Source organism: Pseudophryne corroboree, chromosome 5 (genome assembly GCF_028390025.1).
Source record: "Pseudophryne corroboree isolate aPseCor3 chromosome 5, aPseCor3.hap2, whole genome shotgun sequence".
Lineage (NCBI taxonomy): Eukaryota > Metazoa > Chordata > Amphibia > Anura > Myobatrachidae > Pseudophryne > Pseudophryne corroboree.
This window is the reverse complement of record NC_086448.1, coordinates 409168144-409189754: the sequence shown is the minus strand read 5'-3', so window position 1 is coordinate 409189754 and position 21611 is coordinate 409168144. Positions and strand designations below refer to the sequence as shown.

Genomic DNA, 21611 nt, shown 5'->3' with positions numbered 1-21611 from the left:
GTCGACCTAATGACTGTCAACCTAAGTCTTGTCGACCTAATGACCGTTAACCGGAATAACAATGGGCTTTTCATATCATGGGCAACAACTGTTTCCACTGGTGCTTGATTTACACAAATAACATCCTCATCATCAACATCCTTATTAGTGCTACACAAATATACTCCTCATCCTGGTGCACTTCCACAGAAGCATCCTCAATTTCTACACCACAAAGACCATCAACCTCGATTCCCTTGGCGCTCAAGATTACGGTCCAAAGGTCCTCTGACTCAAAGTGAATGTGAGTCATGCGCTCAGAACCTTAAAAGACACAAAATGACACCTCATAGGGCAATATATCCAATTCTTCTATATCAGTGCAATAGTGATAAGTGAGGACTCCTACCCCTTGGAGTGGTCTACGTTTTAGGTAGACAAAAGCCGCAGGTGATATTTCTAGTAGTACAGCCCACACTGGATACTGGACGTATTCATCCTCCAAGAGAAGAGATAATCCCAAAATAGTATAATACTGTTTTTAATAAAATATACAATAAAAGAACAGTGACAGTGATGCTAGCCTCTCACCCGGTGAGTGGTCTACTCCAATAAGGGCAGACAAATGAGCATGAGAATGGAAAGTCCAGGCGTCCCTGCAGGCTCCAAAACACACCAGGTTCGAGTCAGGACCACCGCTTTCTCCCTCCCCCAACGCGTTTCGATACTTCCTGTATCTTTGTCAAGGCTTGGAGGAAGTAATGACTCCTTGGGTATTTATACCTTTCATAATCATTTTGTAAAAAACCTATTTCCAGACATAGACTACTAACTCTAAAACAATCCTATAGTAAAAATGGGGCACATTCCCGTATGGGTGGTCGGTCCATGATTTCAATCTATCCCGAATCGTGGTGATTGATTAACTTCAGCCGTTTATGCCCGCGAGAACGCTGTATCGAACATCCCTCTCACTTCCTGTTTCCGCCGGAAGTGACGTATCGTGCGTTCCACCGCGGCGGTCGATGTTTGACGGTCATTCTACTTCCTGTATATACCGGAGGTGACGTTCTCTGCGTTTCACCGGCATCTCATGTTTTCCCCAAACTTCCGCTATTCTTTAGTTCACACATGATGTCTTATACGGAGATATTTGCAGGTCATCCGTCATTCCATTGTTCCATATAGATATCTCCTTCAAAATAATGACATACATTTGTATTATCTATGCATATGAAACATGACCCTATAATGCCTTAAATAAAATGCCCAACGATATGCATAAGTTAAAATCAGAGAAACCATTTAACCTCAAAGTCTTTATTTAGACCGGAGGGAATTAAGGTCTTATATTTATAAATAAAACTCATCTCCTCTTTGGCTAACTTCGTTGTTATATCTGTTTGTCTCGGATTTAGACTCACTTTTTTAGCCCATAAAAATTTTTAATTTTAGATACGTCACAGTCATGATCAATTTTAAAATGTGCCGACAAGGCATGGGTATCCAATCCTTGCGGATATTTCTGAGGTGTTCACTTATTCTGGTTTTTAAGGGTCGACTAGTGCGACCAATATAAAATTTACCGCATACACACTCTATTCCATAAATTACATTTTGTGTGTGGCATGTTATGAAATCTTTAATCATAAATTGTTTTTCATTGATTGTTACATTCACAGCTTTTTTTCCAAAATTGTTTTTGACACCCCTACATCCCAGACATGATCCACATCTGTGGAACCCAGATGAGATACTGTTTTTATTAGATATTGTTGTATCATGGAAACTCCTAACTAGCTTATGTTTGAGATTGGGGGCTTTCCTAAAGATGCAAACTGGATGGTCAGGTAGTTCAGATCCTATTATGGGATCTTTTTTTAGGATCCCCCAATGCTTCCTAAAGATTTTTGTGACCTGATTATGTTGAGTTGAATAATCCGATATGAATGCCCATTTTAAATTATCCCTATCATGGGGTACCTTTTCTTTATTTCTTCTTTTTAATAGGTCCCTACGATCGATTTTTGATACTGATTCAATGGCCAGATCAATCTCTCCTTCGTTGTAGCCACTTGCTCTAAAACGAGTCTTTAATTCTTGGGCTTGAATTTATGGAACAAGCCCAAGAATTAAAGACTCATTTTAGAGCAAGTGGCTACAACGAAGGAGAGATTGATCTGGCCATTGAATCAGTATCAAAAATCGATCATAGGGACCTATTAAAAAGAACAAATAAAGAAAAGGTACCCCATGATAGGGATAATTTAAAATGGGCATCCATATCGGATTATTCAACTCAACATAATCAGGTCACAAAAATCTTTAGGAAGCATTGGGGGATCCTAAAAAAAGATCCCATAATAGGATCTGAACTACCTGACCATCCAGTTTGCATCTTTAGGAAAGCCCCCAATCTCAAACATAAGCTAGTTAGGAGTTTCCATGATACAACAATATCTAATAAAAACAGTATCTCATCTGGGTTCCACAGATGTGGATCATGTCTGGGATGTAGGGGTGTCAAAAACAATTTTGGAAAAAAAGCTGTGAATGTAACAATCAATGAAAAACAATTTATGATTAAAGATTTCATAACATGCCACACACAAAATGTAATTTATGGAATAGAGTGTGTATGCGGTAAATTTTATATTGGTCGCACTAGTCGACCCTTAAAAACCAGAATAAGTGAACACCTCAGAAATATCCGCAAGGGGTTGGATACCCATGCCTTGTCGGCACATTTTAAAATTGATCATGACTGTGACGTATCTAAAATTAAAAAATTTTATGGGCTAAAAAAAGTGAGTCTAAATCCGAGACAAACAGATATAACAACGAAGTTAGCCAAAGAGGAGATGAGTTTTATTTATAAATATAAGACCTTAATTCCCTCCGGTCTAAATAAAGACTTTGAGGTTAAATGGTTTCTCTGATTTTAACTTATGCATATCGTTGGGCATTTTATTTAAGGCATTATAGGGTCATGTTTCATATGCATAGATAATACAAATGTATGTCATTATTTTGAAGGAGATATCTATATGGAACAATGGAATGACGGATGACCTGCAAATATCTCCGTATAAGACATCATGTGTGAACTAAAGAATAGCGGAAGTTTGGGGAAAACATGAGATGCCGGTGAAACGCAGAGAACGTCACCTCCGGTATATACAGGAAGTAGAATGACCGTCAAACATCGACCGCCGCTGTGGAACGCACGATACGTCACTTCCGGCGGAAACAGGAAGTGAGAGGGACGTTCGATACAGCGTTCTCGCGGGCATAAACGGCTGAAGTTAATCAATCACCACGATACGGGATAGATTGAAATCATGGACCGACCACCCATACGGGAATGTGCCCCATTTTTACTATAGGATTGTTTTAGAGTTAGTAGTCTATGTCTGGAAATAGGTTTTTTACAAAATGATTATGAAAGGTATAAATACCCAAGGAGTCATTACTTCCTCCATGCCTTGACAAAGATACAGGAAGTATCGAAACGCGTTGGGGGAGGGAGAAAGCGGTGGTCCTGAATCGAGCCTGGTGTGTTTTGGAGCCTGCAGGGACGCCTGGACTTTCCATTCTCATGCTCATTTGTCTGCCCTTATTGGAGTAGACCACTCACCGGGTGAGAGGCTAGCATCACTGTCACTGTTCTTTTATTGTATATTTTATTAAAAACAGTATTATACTATTTTGGGATTATCTCTTCTCTTGGAGGATGAATACATGCAGTATCCAGTGTGGGCCGTACTACTAGAAATATTACCTGCGGCTTTTGTCTACCTAAAACGTAGACCACTCCAAGGGGTAGGAGTCCTCACTTATCACTATTGCACTGATATAGAAGAATTGGATATATTGCCCTATGAGGTGTCATTTTGTGTCTTTTAAGGTTCTGAGCGCATGACTCACATTCACTTTGAGTCAGAGGACCTTTGGACCGTAATCTTGAGCGCCAAGGGAATCGAGGTTAATGGTCTTTGTGGTGTTGTATTGTATTATTGGAGTGTAGGTGACGCTCCACATCAGCCGATTCACACAGGCAGCTATTTGCGCACTGGTCAGGTTTTCAATTTTTGTTTTTGCATCCTCAATTTCTATGTCAGCATGTTGACTTGTGCTGCTCAAACACACATTGACCGAGCGCACAAATGGTGGAAGAAGCATCCTCTTTGACTACACTACTGGAAAGGTCAGGCACACACAGGGCCACCACGAACACATTTAGACTCTCCACAGGGATTTGTGATGTTTCTGAGCACACAGTTGGTTCCTGTGCCTCAACAAGTTTAATTTTTTTTTTTTCATTTTTACAGAGAGAAAAGTTTACATCATCATAAGAGGCATAAAAAAAGACCGGGGCCTTAGCCGTTCCTTGCCACTTTGTGTGGTAAATGGCTTATAGCCATTTTTTTAGTTTCACTGTAGCTAACTTTACTTTTGATGTTTTTTATATTACCACTGAAAAATTATATTGCTTCTTTGATTTTACATGCCCTGACTTAAGCCTTCTATGCCCTTGGGCATCGGCCTTAGGGGATGACGTTGACAGACTTGTATCTTCATGACTGGGTACAGAACCTGCAGCACTAGTATGCGCTTCCTGCTCTCCTCTCACTTGATCGTCCTCCATATCTATCAACAAACATGAACGAAGTGAGGTACAGCACACACCACAATTTCTACTAAAAATGTACCACCTACAGTGTCACAACACATGTATGAGTCAGAAATAATAATATCACACTGTGATTTACCTCCACCTACAGTGTCACACAATACGTGTATGAGTCAGAATAAATACTACACTGCAGTTCACTACCACCTACAGTGTCACACAATACCTGTATAATATACTGCCGGCAGTGTCACAGAAAAATAATAGTATAGTACACTGGGGTATAGCACGAAAGTATATATTTTTTTTCTTTAATTATATTTTTTGCTTATATATATTTTTTTTACACTGGGATTACACCTCTAGATTGACTGAGCATCCCTGAATGAACACAGCAGCCCCTTGTCAGACACAGCACCCCTTTATGTACAACAAAGCACACCTGGGGACAGATCACCTGAAGTGCCACACAATACTTGTATGATACACCGTGGTCTGATTAGCAGTGCCACAGAAAAATAATAGTATAATACACTGGGGTATAGCACAAAATGAAAAAAAATATATATATTTTTTGCTTTTATTTTTTTCTAAACTTGGATCACACCCCTATATTGACAGAATACCCATGGATGGACAACACAGCACCCCTGGATGAAAACCGCATGGACAGAGCACTCCTGGAGGACAAAAGCAGCCTCAGTCCTTGATGGACAAAACTGCAGCATCCCTGGACATACAACATTGCAGCACCCCTGGGTGGACAACACAGCACCCCTGGATGGACACAGCATTGACAGAGTACCCCTAGTCAAAGCAGCCCTAGCCCCTTGAGAGACAACACTGCAGCACCCCTGGATGGACAACACTGCAGCACCCCTGGATGAACACAGCATGGACAGAGCACCTTATGTAGACAGAGGCCTTAGATAGAATCCAAAACCCACAAGCTGTACTCAGATCCCCCCTCGGATCGCAATGTTTGGATCCTCCTCTTTAGTTTAAATCTAATATACACCATTTATTTTAATATAATATACACAATCCATACCTCCCAACATGACACATTCCTAGAAGGACAAAATGCTATCTACATGGACTTCCCTCTTAATTTATGATTGCAATCACCTGTGTTGAAATACCTTTCTTATCAATTAAATAGTTCAACACAAGTGACGCCAATCATATATTAAGAGGGAAGTCCAGGTAGAGACCATTTTGTCCCTCCTGGAATGGGTCATGTAGGTAGGAATGCACAATCTAATATACATCCTCCTCCCCCAGGCCCCTTGGTCACAAGGTCCCGATCCCCCTAAGTCTTAATCTGGCCCTGCCTCAGCTAAGCCTCAGGGGGCTGGTATATAGAACAATTTAGCTTGGGGTTTAGTAGCCAAAAAATATGGACATACTTTGCTGCCCCCTTATCTGGAGGGGTCAGGCCAGTTGTCACATAAGGGAGTGGCAGTTGCGAAGGTGGGTTGTGTGGTTGCATGATTGTATAATTGTAGCTTCACCCCAGCTATACAGAGCAGATAAAACAGACATTGTATAGCGGGTAGGGGCAGCCGAATTAGGAAGCAGAGTGGCTGCAAACAGCTGATCTGGGATGCAAGGGACTTGCGCACCTTTCCGGGGTCTAGGAGTTTCACACGATTTTCTGGAGCAACCCATCCATTCAGGGAGGACAAGCAAGTAAGGATATGGGTAGAGAGGGAAGTGTGACTTTGCAGGCCAATAGGAAAAAATAATCATTTGCAGAGATTGCAGCTTCTCATCTATCTTCCAACTCACAGCCCCTCATGAATTACTTATTTTTTCTCCTGGAGATCTGGGAGTGGGCGGTCCAGTTGGTGGGGGTCATCATTTTACTAAGACCTATTTATAGGAGTCAGAGAGATGCATCTGGGACATTGACTGTCAACCAGTCTGGATATATCAGCTATAGTAGTGATGAAATGTTAGTTATCTTGTTAATGGGCAGAGCAGGTCCTAGACATATGCAAACTATGCAAATACCTATGGCATTTACAAATCCATGGGGTATGCACCCCAAGCCTAGGGCCGGCTCAGCTTCACAGCTTGCAGTAAACCAGAAGCTCCCAACTCTGACTTTAAATAGCTCTGTCAACAGTGCCAAGTTGTGTCCCCTTCCTAATTCTCTGCCGCTTGTCCAACCCCCATGTATTTTTGAGATGAGTCCCGCTGTCCCCTTGGTCTGCTTGAGGAGGTGAGCTCAGCTGACCCAAGCGGTGTGGGGAGAGTGTTATGCTGGCACTGCTGCCTAGGAGCCAGAGGAGCAGGACATGGGAGTTTTTTCATCACACTGCAGCTGTCCCTCCTGTGTGTGGCTGCTGCTGTCAATGGAGGGAGCAATGGTTGCCGGGACCCAGGTACTGAAGAAAGGAGGTGAGATTCTTGTTTCCTTCCAGTCCCATCCTGCCCTGCTTCCTACTATTGCTCCCAGCTGTCCCCTGCTTCCCATTACTTCTTCCAGCCTGCCTTCTTCTCCCCATCACTACTAGTTCCAGGCTGTCTTCTGCTCCTGACCACAACTACTCCCAGCCTGCACCCTGCTTCCCACCACTACCACTCCCAGCCATACCCCTTTCTCCCACTATTGCTTCCAGATGGACTCCTGTTTCCCACAACTACTGCCAGTCAGCCCCTGCTTCCCAATACTACTTCCAGCCTGCCATCTCCCCATCACTGCTACTCCCAACCTGCCCCCTGCTTCCCACCACTACTACTCCCAGCCTGCCCCCTTATCCACACTACCACTACTAGCCTGCCCCTTGCTCACCACTACTACTCCCAATGGCCCCCTGCTTTCCATTTCTACTGCCATAGCTGCATTCTTTTCCCCACCACTACTACTCCAAGCCTGCCCCCTGCTTTCTACCACTACTACTCCAAGCCTGTCCCCTTATCTGCACTACTACTAATCCCAGCCTGCCCCCTGCTCCACACCACTACTACTTCCAGCCTTCTCCCTGCTGACCACCACTACTACTTCCAGCTTGCCCCCTGCTCCCCACCACTACTGCTCCCAGCCTGTCCCCCTGCTTCCCACTACTACTACTTGCCTGATCCCCATCACTACTGACACTGCTAACTTCTTCTCCCCGCCACTATTACTCTTAGCCTGCCCCTGCTTTCCACCACTACTAATCCAAGCCTGTCCCCTTATCCACAATACCACTACTCCAGCCTATCCCCTGCTTCCTACTACTACTTCTGGCCAGACTCGAGGTCACCACCACTACTCCTCCCAGCCTGCCTTTTCTTGCCACCACTGCTACTTCCAGCTTACCCCCTGCTCCCCACTACTACTACTCCTAGCCTGTCCCCCTGCTCCCCACTACTACTACTCCCAGACTGCCCCCAGCAGCCGCAGAGTATATGGAACTTGTGCTCTAGGCCTTATTGTACCAAAGAGTGTATTAGAAATGGGCTTTCCGAGCGCTTACAGGGGGTTGGTTATTCAGACACAGCTGTAACATACAATTGTAAGAGCGTGTTATTGACGAGACATGGGTGAGTTGCTGAAAGTGGTTGCATTCAGAGATGCTGCATCATTCACATTCACATACTAAGACAGATGATCAGCACTTAGCATAGGACAGGCGAAAGTTGCAGTGGTGCAACCAATGGTGGCATATAAAGACACACAAAGTTTGATTGCAGCGTCAGTAGACACTGAAAGTGGGCATTTGGATGCACAGATGTACACCGGGGAAGGGCCATGTAGTGGCATTAGCATTAAATTGCAGACACGACTGCAGCAAAATACACAGGGAATTCCACAACTGCATGCAACTCAGAATCAGGTCCTATGAATTGAGATCCTGCCCCTCCTGACATACCCCACCCCCTCAGCAGACCCTGCCCCCATTAGGGCTGCTTCCATAAATTTCCCAGGCTAGTTTTCCATCTCAATCTGTTCTGCATCTTGCTGCTGTGATCTGTGCTGCCTGGTGATGGGTGCTGTGCTGGTAGGGGGTGCTGGGTCAAACGTGGAACTAGCAGCAGTGCTAGTGAGCCCCAGACAAAATCTTGCATACTGTAGGGCATCAAATTGGTTAAGGCCAGCTTTGTTAATGGTAAATAAATATCAAGTAGTATTGTATTTAAGTAAATATTAAAGTACTTAAATATATCTATGGAATTTTTATTCATGAAGTGCTTGCTTTTATTGTAGCATATATATCCAGAATAACATTCTGGATTGTAATAATGGGAATGTAAAAGGCTTACCAGCATCTACTCCTTTTGCAGCAATGTGTGTGGTGGGAAGGCCTTAAGCCTAAGAAAACAAGAAAATTGTCTTACTGTGTTTCCCAAATTTTGAAGGGCTCAATTTTCTAATTAAAATGTTATTTCTTTTCTCCGAGGCCTGAACTTAGAGAATGCAGAAATGTAAATTCACTTTAAAAATATGCTGTATGAAAATATGAATTCATAGCCTCGGAGGCAGCCTCAGGCATAGACAGCATATGCAGCTGCCTAGGGTTTGGTGCCCTGCCACTGCCAGATCCATAGTGGGCCACACAAGCTCCACATGTGTGATACCCTGCACATCTGCACGGTGTGACAGGTATTGTCAGTTATCACAGTACCCCCACTTCCCCCTCCCTTCTCAGAACTACAACTCCCATAGCCAGCACGTAGAGCATCACTAAATACTGGGGATGTGGGTATATAAGCAATGCAGATATATTCGATATTTAATGAAATTGCCGAGGCTGATGAATTTGGCAAAGCAGATGAATTGGAAAACTTGAATAATAATGACAGGAGCAAACAGTCTCAAAAACAAAAGCAGACTGGTAACCTAATTAATGTCAGAGCTCCTTTAGCTTGGCAACCAAAGTAGCTCACAGGAACATAAGCAGAAGCAGGTATCCAGGAATCTTGGCAGAACATGAAAGGTTTCTTGGCTTAGCAGATCAAAAAAATATGAACAGGTAACATTAAACATCAGTGAATATAAATAATCCAGCACTGAGTGCTAGGATCAGACAGACTAAATAGGCAGCATGCAGGTGTAGTCCATGTTGGTAATTAAATCACCCATTACCCAACACCTTAGTGCAATCCAAAGAGCAGCACCTCTAGCAAAGACCAGTACTGCAGCTCAAACAACAGAAGCCCTGGCTACCTTTGTGCTGAGGAAACATACTGCTGGGAAAACACAGCAAAACAGACTTCTAAAATTATGTCAAGGTGAATTCAAGATGCCTTAATCCCCTTTTCCTTTGGAACTCTGGCAAAATGGGCATCTCTTGGTCCTCCAAAATGGCAACAGGCACCTCTTGTACCTGTAGCAAAACAAAACGGTTCCGATACAGAAGATAGACATTATAAATATAGACAGTCATTAGATCTACAGTAAAAGGTCAATAGTCAAAAGGTCGATATGGTCAAAAGGTCGACAGTCAGAAGGTCGAAAGGGTTGACAGGGTCAAAAGGTTGACATGGTCAAAATGGCCTTTTGACCCTGTCGACCTTTTGACTGTCGATCTTTTGACACTGTCGACCTTTTGACCCATCGACTTTTTGATTGTTGACCTTTTGACCCTGTCATCCTAATGCATGTCGACCATTAGTGTTCAACCTTGAGAAAGACAGCATTATGCTAGAATAGTTTTCAGCCATTTTGTATAACAGTAGCCATATGTTTGAATATAAAGAAATGCTTTTGCTTTAAGGTTGTAAGTAATACTGACATTTTATTAGTTAGAAAGAAGTTCCTCTGAGAACCAAGGTTAAACTAATCGCTTATCTCCTGGAACATGTTTTTGAGGACAGTGATGTTTTGGGAACAGTGTCTGCAGACTGACTCTCAAGGATTGTAATGTCTCATAATTTCCAATGTGTGAGAAATGACGCCTATGCTTATGTTTTGTGGCGTGTAACAAATTCCTGTATATACCTATAAGAACCCCTAGACAATAAACCAAAGTGGGCTCATTCTGATCTACATAACCAAGTGTGATGTGTGTTGATTGAGTCTCCCAGTCGATTGGTTACTGGTATTTAAACAGACAACCAAAGGAACTTGATATGGCAGAAGGTTTCATCTCTAACAGTACTTGGGGGCTATTGTCCACGATCACTGACAGCTGCCGCTGGTGGATGACAACACGACTGATGGCCGTATGCAGACACTGACAAAATCCCTGGGGTGAGTAATCTAAAAGCTTGATCTTCATCTTGATTACTCTATCAGTCTGTGTATACTGCCTGTCAGCCTGTTCATCCATAGGCAGGTAAGCTATACGTGGTTATTTTTTGAACCTGTTTTGTCTGTTTAAAAGTACATATTTTTGTTATGTTTCTGTTCTGTGTTTTTTTCTGATAATGTACGTGCATAAATTTCAGTTTCACTTTGGCAAGGAAATATTTGGTTTTATTTTTAAATGACAATATTTCTGTGGTATAATCCTGCTATAGAGTCCGATTATTGTGAATTTAAAGGTACATTGCAAAAGAGTGATTTTAGTTTTGCTGGTACCATTGAAACAGGTTTTACTGCTATTGTGGGTTGCCATATCAGTAAAGAAATAATAGAAAAATTTGTTGGTGATAAATTTCCGTATTGTCTAGATAAGTTACCTGTTAATTATATACCAGGAATTTATCAATTGGTTTGTTCTAAGCCTTTGTCATCCTTACCCCTTGGTCCCAGAGTTATAGTTAGTGAAGGAAATTCTACTGATTATAAACAACGTTTAACCAGATGGCATAGAATTAGGTTAAGACATTGAACACTCACATACTCAGCCTTTTTTAATCCAGTATATTTTGTAGACAAATAAGGTAACCTTTTGAGGTCAAATTGAGTTTCAGGATATAAGAGTAATATGGAATCAATGGAAAGGGAGTTCGAGTATCTTTGCCCTAAGTGCAAGTCAGAGTCAATAGAAAGAAGGCTCAGATATAACTGTCCAGGGTGTACGGGACACATACAGCCAGGGACTGTGTGTCTCTTTTAATATAAGGAAACTGCAGTCAAGATTTAACATACAGGGTTTGGTAATAGCGGTATCAGTTTTCCATTGAAAAGTATACTAAACCTTTTTGTCACTTAAAATTTATTTCTAGCTGATTCAAAGAAATGAACATTGTTAGAAGATGTTAAAGCTATTATTGACAAAGGTAATATGATTCATATATGAAAAACGTATGACTCAGTGGTTAAAGAGGTCTTTGTGGACTAGGTAGAGTCAAGTCAGTAATAACAAAGGGGGTAATTCCAAGTTGATCGCAGCAGGAATTTTTTTAGCAGTTGGGCAAAACCATGTGCACTGCAGGGGAGGCAGATATAACATGTGCAGAAAGAGTTAGATTTGGGTGGGTTATTTTGTTTCTGTGCAGGGTAAATACTGGCTGCTTTATTTTTACACTGCAAATTAGATTGCAGATTGAACACACCACACCCAAATCTAACTCTCTCTGCACATGTTATATCTGCCTCCCCTGCAGTGCACATGGTTTTGCCCAACTGCTAAAAAAAATTCCTGCTGCGATCAACTTGGAATTACCCCCAAAGTTTTGATTTGTTGTGTCAAAGATTAAGATCCAGAGTGTTTGCTTCATTTGACCCTTTGATTGTTGGTATAGGATCTCCCTATAAATAAACACTTAAGAGTAATGTTTGAAAGAGCAGATCTTTTATGCTGAGAAGCACTGACTTTTGGTTTTCGATACTGCGCAGTACAAGTAAAGGTGCGGCTCAGAAGGATTTCGCAAAGGTGAACTGATCAATTATGCAAAGGGACCGCATAACAGTGAGCCCCTAAAGATCAGTGCTAGAGAGAGACAGGCACCTCATGGTATTGGTGCAATTTTTTTAAGGGGCAAACTTCCCATAGGAAGGGAAGTGCTGACCAATGAAGGAAATTTAAAACAAACACTGGATTAATAAAACAAGGGTTTTTTCTGACACTGTAAAAATTTGGCCAAAGAACAATATTTAATCCTTTGTTATAATTTTTATATTACATGCACATCACTGTATATGTACAGGGAAGCAGCAATATGTACATGTAATGAGAACTGCAGTTTCACTGCTACAAGCTAAAAATTTAATTTAATGTGGCTGAAAAAGGATAAAAGGAACAGTATGTATAGAAAATGCTTCTACGTGGAAGAGCATACTGTAATAGGTACATACATACGGATGTAAAATGTTTTTGACTGCAAAATATGGATAATATGATAGTAAGTAAAAGTTGCATGAGGGAAAATAACTCACTTTATTCCTGAATGTCTTATAAGGTTTTAAAGATAATTATAAAGCAGCAAGTTTAGCTACATAGAACATGCTACTGCAAATTATATTAATGGGTGATCATGCATACTTATGTAAATGTATATATTTCCATAAAGTCATTTTACATATATGCAATGTGTATTTTAGTTTTGGTTTAGAAAAGAATTCTCAGCTGTTAGGTAGCTGAAGACAATAGCATAGTACTCATTTCCTTTGCTATTATTTGAAATACTAAAAGTTTTGTAATGCAGTTTTGATGCAGGGGAAAATTAATCAGACATTCCAACCCCAGACATTGGTTTTAAACTTTTATGATCCTGTAGTTACCCAAGGGTTATTTGCCCATATAACAAACAATTTTTGTTTTGTGACAAGGTTATCACAAAGGGAGAGGAGTAGAGTATATTTGTTATAGGCAAAGATATCGTTACTATCAATAGCTGCATGGCGCATTTTCCAGTGTATTTTGAAAAGATATGCAAGTAAAGAAAGGAAAAGTATGTAGGGCAAGTGAAGAAAGGAAAAAGTATATAGGATAATAGATGGATCATAAAGAGAGGTGATTGGAAAAAGAAAAGTTGAGAAGCAATATGAAGGTCGCATGAAAGGTTGAAGACTAAAAGAAAGTCTGTTTTGAAAAAGACAAAGAAAGACATCTGACAGTGGTCAGTATTTCATGGCAAGATTACAGAGGTGATGCCATGACCAGAAGATTTGAAGCACCAGCAGCTCCAGAGTTAAATCAAGAACTAAAGAACAAGACGTAAGAAGTACCAGAAAACAGATGAATGATACTTCTTCTGCCAATATGAAGTACAGGTTTCTCCAGGTACCTCCCAGTGAACATAATGTCTCCAGAAGAAACAACAGAAGGTTTTTTTATCTCCAACAGTACAATAAACAGAAGGCATGGTCCAGTCACCTTGCCCACTGGAGAAGAATGTTTGTGTCTAATCATACTGGAGCCAGCAGAAGACAGCAGAGGGAGGTACCACAGGAAATGATGATATCAGAAACACTTGAAGGGACAAGAGATGCAAGAACTACAGTCACCAATACCAGTCCAGTTCTTGACCTCAAGTACATGTCCAGTGGCTTTGCTGGGACATAATGTACTGAAGCTTATCCACGCGAGAATACAGTACACCCCAGCAGAAGTTGAGTTCTCCAGCAACTTATCAAAGGAGGTACAGAACCGTTTAGAAGAAAGTTGGAACAAAAGTTTAGTATTGGCTCATTCATGCAGTACCAGTTGTGGAAGAAAATAAGCAATACTACTAGACCAGATTACCCCAGGGAGGGGCTACATCACCAAGTGATTTATCCAAAAGACACACAGCTAATACAGTATGTGCATGACCTGCTGATTGCCACCACCACTGAAAGAAGATGCCAAGAAAAGACAGTGTCCTTACTGATTTTTTTTGGAAGAACAAGACTGCAGAGCATCAAAAGGAGAAATTGCAGCTAGCAAAGCAAAAGGTAATCTTCCTAGGATACTTAAGGTACCCGACATCTAACAGAAGAGAGAAAGAAATTCATAATGCAAGCCAAGATGCAAGCCAACTAGTGTCAAGCAAGTCAGATGATCATTCCTGGGCCTAGTAAGATACTGCAGAAAATGGATACCTCTAACATCAGTCTACATGCAAGCATTGTATGACAACAGTGAAAGGGAGGGAGGGTCTACAGCCTACACAACACCAGATTAGTGAAGCAATTGAACAATTGAGAGCAGCAGTTGCCTCATCTCCGGCCTTAGGACTACCTGACTATAGAAGAAGGAGGCCATGCATGGGAGTCCTTCCGCAGAAATATGGACTAAGACAAAGACCAGTGGCCCGCCACTCAAGTAAGCTTGACAACATTACTCAAGGAGCACCTACCGGCATCAGAGCAGTGGCAGCAGCAGCAGTCCAAGAAGAGGACAAGAGCACGGATATAGTGCTGAATCATGAGCTTATCATCCAGGTACCACATGCAGGTACAAAGAAGCTTCAACAAGCAAGAACAAAACACCTGTCAGCAGCAAGGCTGACCAAGTATGAAGTAGCACTGCTAAGTGCAACAACGTAACCATCAGAAGATGTACTACCCTCAACCCAGCAACCCTTTTTCCAGCATCAATAAATAAAGGTGTTGAATCTCAAGATTCAAAAGGAGGGAGAAAGAAAGAAGATGATGATGAGGACCAGGAAGGTGGTCCATAAGAGGAAGATACAGACAGATCATCATGGACGCAGGACCAGAGGGATGGTCCAGAGCAAGATGATAGTTCTAATTAAAAAAAAAATGCCCATGATTGTGTGGAATGGAACAAGTAATTCAAACTTTGCCATACAGTATGTTACAGACACAGCCCTACCTAATGCTCAGCATGAGCTATATATGGATGGATCAAGGTACTATGAGAATGGAACTCCTTATACAGGATATGTAGTAACCACTGAACAGGAAGTTGTGGATGCAGGATCCTTACCATCCCAGTACAAGAGTGTGGGCCAGATATGGAAAAGCATAGGCTTCAAGAAGGCAAGTGGCAAAGACATACAACATGCTTCACTGATCAGACACCAGTTCAGAACTCTGCAAGGGACACAGAAAATGTTGCAGTAATGAAGATCCAGGCACACACAAGAAATTAAAATTCTGAAACAAGAGGCAACAATCTGGCAAGATGCTGAAGCCAAGAGGGCAGCAAAATGCCCCCAGCAGAAAAGGCAAGCCTATACAGTAACCATTCCAGTGCCAGATCAAATGTCTGATTATGCTACACTGATTAAACTTCAGAACCAAGTAGGAGAGAATGAGAAAGTAGCCTGGGAAAAAAAGAAAGCAGCCAAACAACCAATGAAGGTAGTAATCTACACTACACAGACAGAAGATACAGAAGAAGTAAAGCCTCAAATGCCTAATCTACAGGATTTGAAGAAATTTGAGGAACAAGCAGGTCCTGAAGGAAAAGCAGCATGGCAGAGAAGAGGAGCCAGACAAGAAGAAGAAACTGGCTTATGGAAATCAGAAGAGAGGTTATGCTTACCCAAAAGCTTATATCCACTTATGTGTCAAGTCAGCCATGGACTCACACACCAGGGAAAGGTTCAAATGGGAAAATTAGTTAATAAAAGATTGATAGTTCCAGAATTTTATCCAGATGCAACCAAGTTCGTACAAGCCTGCTAGATATGTGGAAATGTCCAATTCAGAACAGAAGGTCAAGACAACCCTTGGAGCAATCCCCAAAAGTTATTTTCCATTTCGAAGACTGCATATTGACTATATTTAGCTGTCAAAAATGTATTGGTAGTCACAGACAGTTTCAGTTATTGCCCAATGGCAAAAGCTACAGCAAAATCAATAGCTAGAAAATTAGTTTCAGAAGTTATTTGCAGATATGGAGTACAAGAAGTTATAGTATCAGATAGCGGTATTCATTTCATTGAAGAAACATTGTCGTACATAATGTATGATTTGGGAATACAACAGGTATTCCATGTGTTGTATCGTCCGCAGATTAATGAGTGTGTCACAGAAACCAGAAAGGGATGCTAAAGTGTTTATTTTTAGTACTGGTTAATAGTAGAACCATATTCAGTAAAACCACAGGTTATTCACCTTATGAAATATTGTTTGATAGCATACCTAAGACAGGATGTTATTATCCACAAGAGTTACAGTGTAAATATGGTAATTTGACTGCATATGTTAAAAAAAAGGTCTTACTGAAGAAACTGACACCTCTGTATTCTCTAGTTTTTGCCTCTCTCCCAGATTCAGGAGCAGATCTGAATCCCCACAAGCTTTAACCAGGAGATTGGCTGTATCTGGAAAGACACGTGAGAAAGTCACTTGAGCCCAGATTTGATGGTCCATATCGAGTGTTGCTGACCACGCCCACTTCTGTGAAAATTAAGGAGAGAGAGACTTGGGTCCCACTGCAAACTTGCCCAAGTTAACTTTGAACAATGAAATACACAAACATGCAGAGGCTAATTGGGCCTAAACCAGACAGGCCACTATGGGTCATTATATTGGGAACTTCAGTACTCATTGTAGTCATAATATACTCTATATCCCTCATGGGAGAGGGCAGGGACTGGCATGTCCACCAATCCAAAGTTACATACCAGTTTTTAGTATGTAAGAAGTGTGGTATCACAGCCACTAAATCTTGTGTCCATTCAAGTTAAAGTAAAAATCATGAAATCTCTAGGATTTCAAAGATACCAGTTAGTTAAGAGATGCTGGGCTCACATGGGCCCAGATCTGGAAAAGGAAGGGAATGGACATTTGTCCCCCTTACATATGAGCGTATGGGGTTTATAGATTTCTTTGGAGCAAATACATACTATAAAATAGAGTATGACACTTTTAGATATGTATGAAGAGAACTCCAAGACTGTGTTGTACATTTATTACTAATGAAACAGATAATGCACAAGAAGTGGTTCAGAGATATGTCCAAGAAATAGAAAATTAAAAACAGGCATATGCCAACCAACATAATACCCCTGACTCCCTGGAGGGGACTTGGGGGAAAGGGAGGATGATTTTTCCTCTCTTGTCTAAATCCAACTAAGTTGTTTAGTGTAATCAAAGGATGGATTGTTGGTAATTAATTTTAATGTTTTTGCTAAAAACTCAGGTTAGTGCCGGTGGGGCAGCACTTGGACCAATGGAGACAAGATGGTGGCACAGCACACTTGCAGGAACTGGCAGGCGCTGAAGCTGAAGTCCCTCTCTACTAGCAGGCACTCCTTCCAACAGTCAAAGAAGGGTAGTGAACATTTTCAGGTGGAGTTCTGACCAGAAATCAGGAGAATGTGCTAATAGAGCATGCAGAGATATTTTAGACAAATTCAGAAAAAATGGATTCACAGAGGAGAAACCAAAGCACCGAAGAGAAACCAAAGCACCCCAGAAAGTCCTGCAATAATGGGCTGCCTGGGAGAAAGCAGGGTAATACACTCTCCAGCATTCTCTGATTGGGGCTGGGTCACTATGTTATGAACCCCCTGGGTTCTGGTTAAACCACAAGTCACATAATTGTAGTATGTAGTATGTAGTATGAATACAGGATGAGGTTTATGGAGGAAAATTACAATGGCAAAAGAGTGCAGGTAAACTTGATATGCAGACAAACTAAGAAATCACAGGTTACTGGAAACTGCATAATGTAATGCAACTGGTAATGTACATACATAAGCAATGCAGATATGTTTGATAATTGATGACTTGTCAAGGCTGATTAACTTGAATACTAATGACAGAAGAAAACCGAGTACAGAAACAAGCAGAATTATAATCTGAATAATTGGCAGAGTATACAAAGTATATTGGCGCTTCTCCTAAAAAATAATATCACTAGAGCAGCCTTTAGGGATATGTTTACCTGGGATTCCTTCTACCTAGATGATAAATAAATCTTTTGGATTATGGAGATCCCTGACTCTTGGAGGTGTTAAATTCTATGTAACGTGCAAAAAAGTATCCTTGACTGGGTGTCTTATAAATACACATAAACATTATAAAAAATAAAATAAAAATATTTTATATATAGACAATCAAGTTTCAGATAAAACAACACATTTCTCATTAAAAAGGCTATGCACAGCAATTATGCAAATGTCCTAATACATGAATAGTTTAAAACATCATGTACAGTAGCTAGTGATGACTGAATACTATGGCAATCTGGGGAAATTATCTCGGTATCTCAAAGTAATCAGTGGTGCAGTGTCTAGGTGCTCAATAAGGGCCCATATGTGGGATGCAATCAATTTGCCGGCTGTCGGGATCCCGGCGGGCAAGATACTGACACCTGAAACCCGACAGCCAGCAATGCTGACAGCCGGAATCCCATGGGTGTCCATAACACCCATAGAGTGAGAATAGAACCTGTGGCGAGCACAGCGAGCCACCAAGCCCAGGGGCAAATGGTGGACTTTCTTGGGGGGGTTTCCATACATGTAAGCATGTACGTATTGTATGTCGTGTAATCGTGTAACATATATATATATATATATATATACACACACACACACACACACACACACTTCTATACATATACATACATACAGGGTAGCATGGATGGTGTAATGATTAGCATTACTGCCTCACAGCACTGAGGTCATAGGTTCAATTCCCTGCATGGCCCTATCTCTGTGGAATTTGTATATTCTCCCCGTACTTGCGTGGGTTTCCTCCGGGTACTCCGGTTCTCTCCCACAATCCAAAAATATACTGGTAGGTTAATTGGATCCCAACAAAAATTAATCCTAGTATGAATGTGTGCGCGTGTACATGTGGTAGGGACTATAGATTGTAAACTGCACTGGGGTAGGGACGGATGTGAATGACCAAATATTCTCTGTAAAGCGCTGCGGAATATGTGTGCGCTATATAAATAACTGGTAAAAATAATAATAATAATAACACACATAGAGCATACATGCATGCATACATACACACAGAGAGCATACATACATACAGCATATACACACAAAGCATTTACACACACAGCATGCATACAACATATATGCACATAGCATATACACACAGCATATACACATAGTATACATACATGCATACAGCATATACACACACAGCATACATATACACAGCATATACAACACACACTTATAGTATATATACATACATACATACATACATACAACTTATACATGTAATGCATACATACAGCATATACACACACATAGGATACATACATATAGCATACATATACGTCTCCTGCTACTAAATTAACAGTATATACAACACACACATAGCATGCATATACAAACACATAACATGCTTACAGCATATACACACACAGCATACAGAATATAGAATATACACACATAGCATGCATACATACAGCATATACACACATAGCATATCCCCCCCTCAAACACTAGGACAGTGGGTGCCTTGCCCGGTCAGCATAACTGAGCCCCCCTGCACATGAAACACACACCTGTGCTCAGCTGCCGTGCACTGCAGAGATTTACTTCCTCACCTGGCTACCCAGCTCTGTCACATGGGAGAACTGCCTAGGAGAAGCTGCAGCTAACTCCCCCTATACTCAGCCAGCCTGCCTCCATCCTCAATCAGTGTATGGAGTCAGCTACCGGCAGCCTCACAGTCTCTCTGCGGCAGTGCCATAACTAGACTTTTTGGTGCATTATGCCAGAGAGAGAATTGGCGCCCCTCCCCCCCATTTTTCCACTAGGGACATAAGGCGCATGCCTTATGAGGAAGGGGCATGACGAGATTGATCCCAAAGAAAGCCCATATATCATACACATACACACATACACATCATACACACACATTTATAAATCACTGCAAGAAAATGGATTTAGACACAAATCCTCTTTATACCACAGTCATACACTTTATCTGAGAGATTGTTGTTATTCAGTTACAATACCCCTTATTGTATAATACATTTCAATATACTGCCATATCCAGGATTCAAACCTATAACCTGTTGAATTGTAATCGAACACCATACTCATTGAGCTATTTAAATAATCAGCATTGCGATTGAGCAGATCTATGTAGTGTGCAGCCACACATCCAATCTCTTGCAGCCACACACTGCATAGATCTGCCCAGCTGCAATGCTGATCATTTTTTCACAAAGTACAAGGTAAGCTTCAAATAGATAGAATTCTCTAACTTAGAATTATCTACCTTTCTTTGCAAGGACAGATAGCTCAATGAATAGATTATCTGACTGCACTGCCACAGGCAATGGGTTTGAATCCCTGGTATGTCAGCAACTTCAAATGTAATAAAGGAGAGTTCATGAATGTTGTATAGGTATTAGCGACAGAAGGGGTCAGGGTCAAAGACATGGGTGGTCAAGAGATGCTGGGCTTCAAAAAGGGGGGTAAGCTCCAAGTGACAGCAATTAAAACTGACAAGTGTACCTAACAGCGCCCCCTACCCTTCAGCGTTATGTCCGGTGTCCCTTCCGCTCACACCTAGTTACGGCCTTGCTCTGCGGCTCTGATTAAAACTAAAACTCATCAGCTGCGATGGTGGGTCGGCATTAAGAGGGGGTTTCTAGGTACTCGGAACCGCCCCTGCGTGTGCGTATGGAGCCCGCAGCATGGCGAGTGCAGCGAGCCCGCAAGGGAACTCTTAGCGATCGCCCCACTGCTGGCATTCTGGTGGGCGAGATGCCGCTGTCGGGAACTTGACAGCCGGTATCCTGCCCGCCAGTAAATAGTATATAACCCCCACATGCAGCTTTCCAGGATTAAATCAATGACAATAATGCTTAACTATTGTCAGCTAAATGAAAATGAAAAAACTAATTACCTAGCCCACATGCAGGGCCCTACCTTACTGCTTTACCCCTTATTATGCTGGGCAGTTAGTCTGTGTGCAAGGTCTAAAAAGTCTCCAAAATCTTATGGTCTCCCCTGCCTCTTGCAGATAAGGACTTCTGACTCCTGGCCTGCAGTTTTCACTGACTTAGCTCCATCTAAGCCACCTGGTCGTCAGTCCCTTCTGGACTGTCTGACTGCTACAGCCTCACCAGGGCTGTCTCCATAGGGCAGCCTCTAGGTGTGGTCACACCTTTTACATGATAGTACTTAAAATAGAGCATACTGATATATCACCATTCAGTGTGTGCCTCCCCCACCCCCCCATCCATGATTATAGCAGGCAGACGTTATACACTGTACTTAAAACAACACTGGCCACCAG

At 41.6% G+C, this 21611-nt stretch overlaps 1 protein-coding gene and 1 long non-coding RNA gene across 3 annotated transcripts in view; one reads left to right on the top strand and one right to left on the bottom strand.

Annotated features, from left to right (window-relative positions):
- LOC134927795 (uncharacterized) overlaps positions 1-5686 on the top strand; it is a 38183-nt gene extending 32497 nt beyond the window's left edge. Inside the window, exon 3 of the long non-coding RNA XR_010177731.1 lies at positions 5234-5686. This is a non-coding gene — a long non-coding RNA (uncharacterized LOC134927795). The remainder of the gene's footprint in view (positions 1-5233) is intronic.
- The window catches only part of CFAP90 (cilia and flagella associated protein 90), a 102364-nt gene that overhangs the window by 27305 nt on the left and 53448 nt on the right, over positions 1-21611 (bottom strand). The window contains exon 1 of one of the 2 annotated variants that reach the window (XM_063922767.1): positions 16611-16783. The exons of the other annotated variant lie outside the window; for it this stretch is intronic. Within the exon in view, the coding sequence (XP_063778837.1) occupies positions 16611-16760 (150 nt within the window). The 5' untranslated portion in view covers positions 16761-16783. Of the gene's footprint in view, positions 1-16610; positions 16784-21611 lie in introns of those variants that run through there. 2 annotated transcript variants of the gene reach the window in all.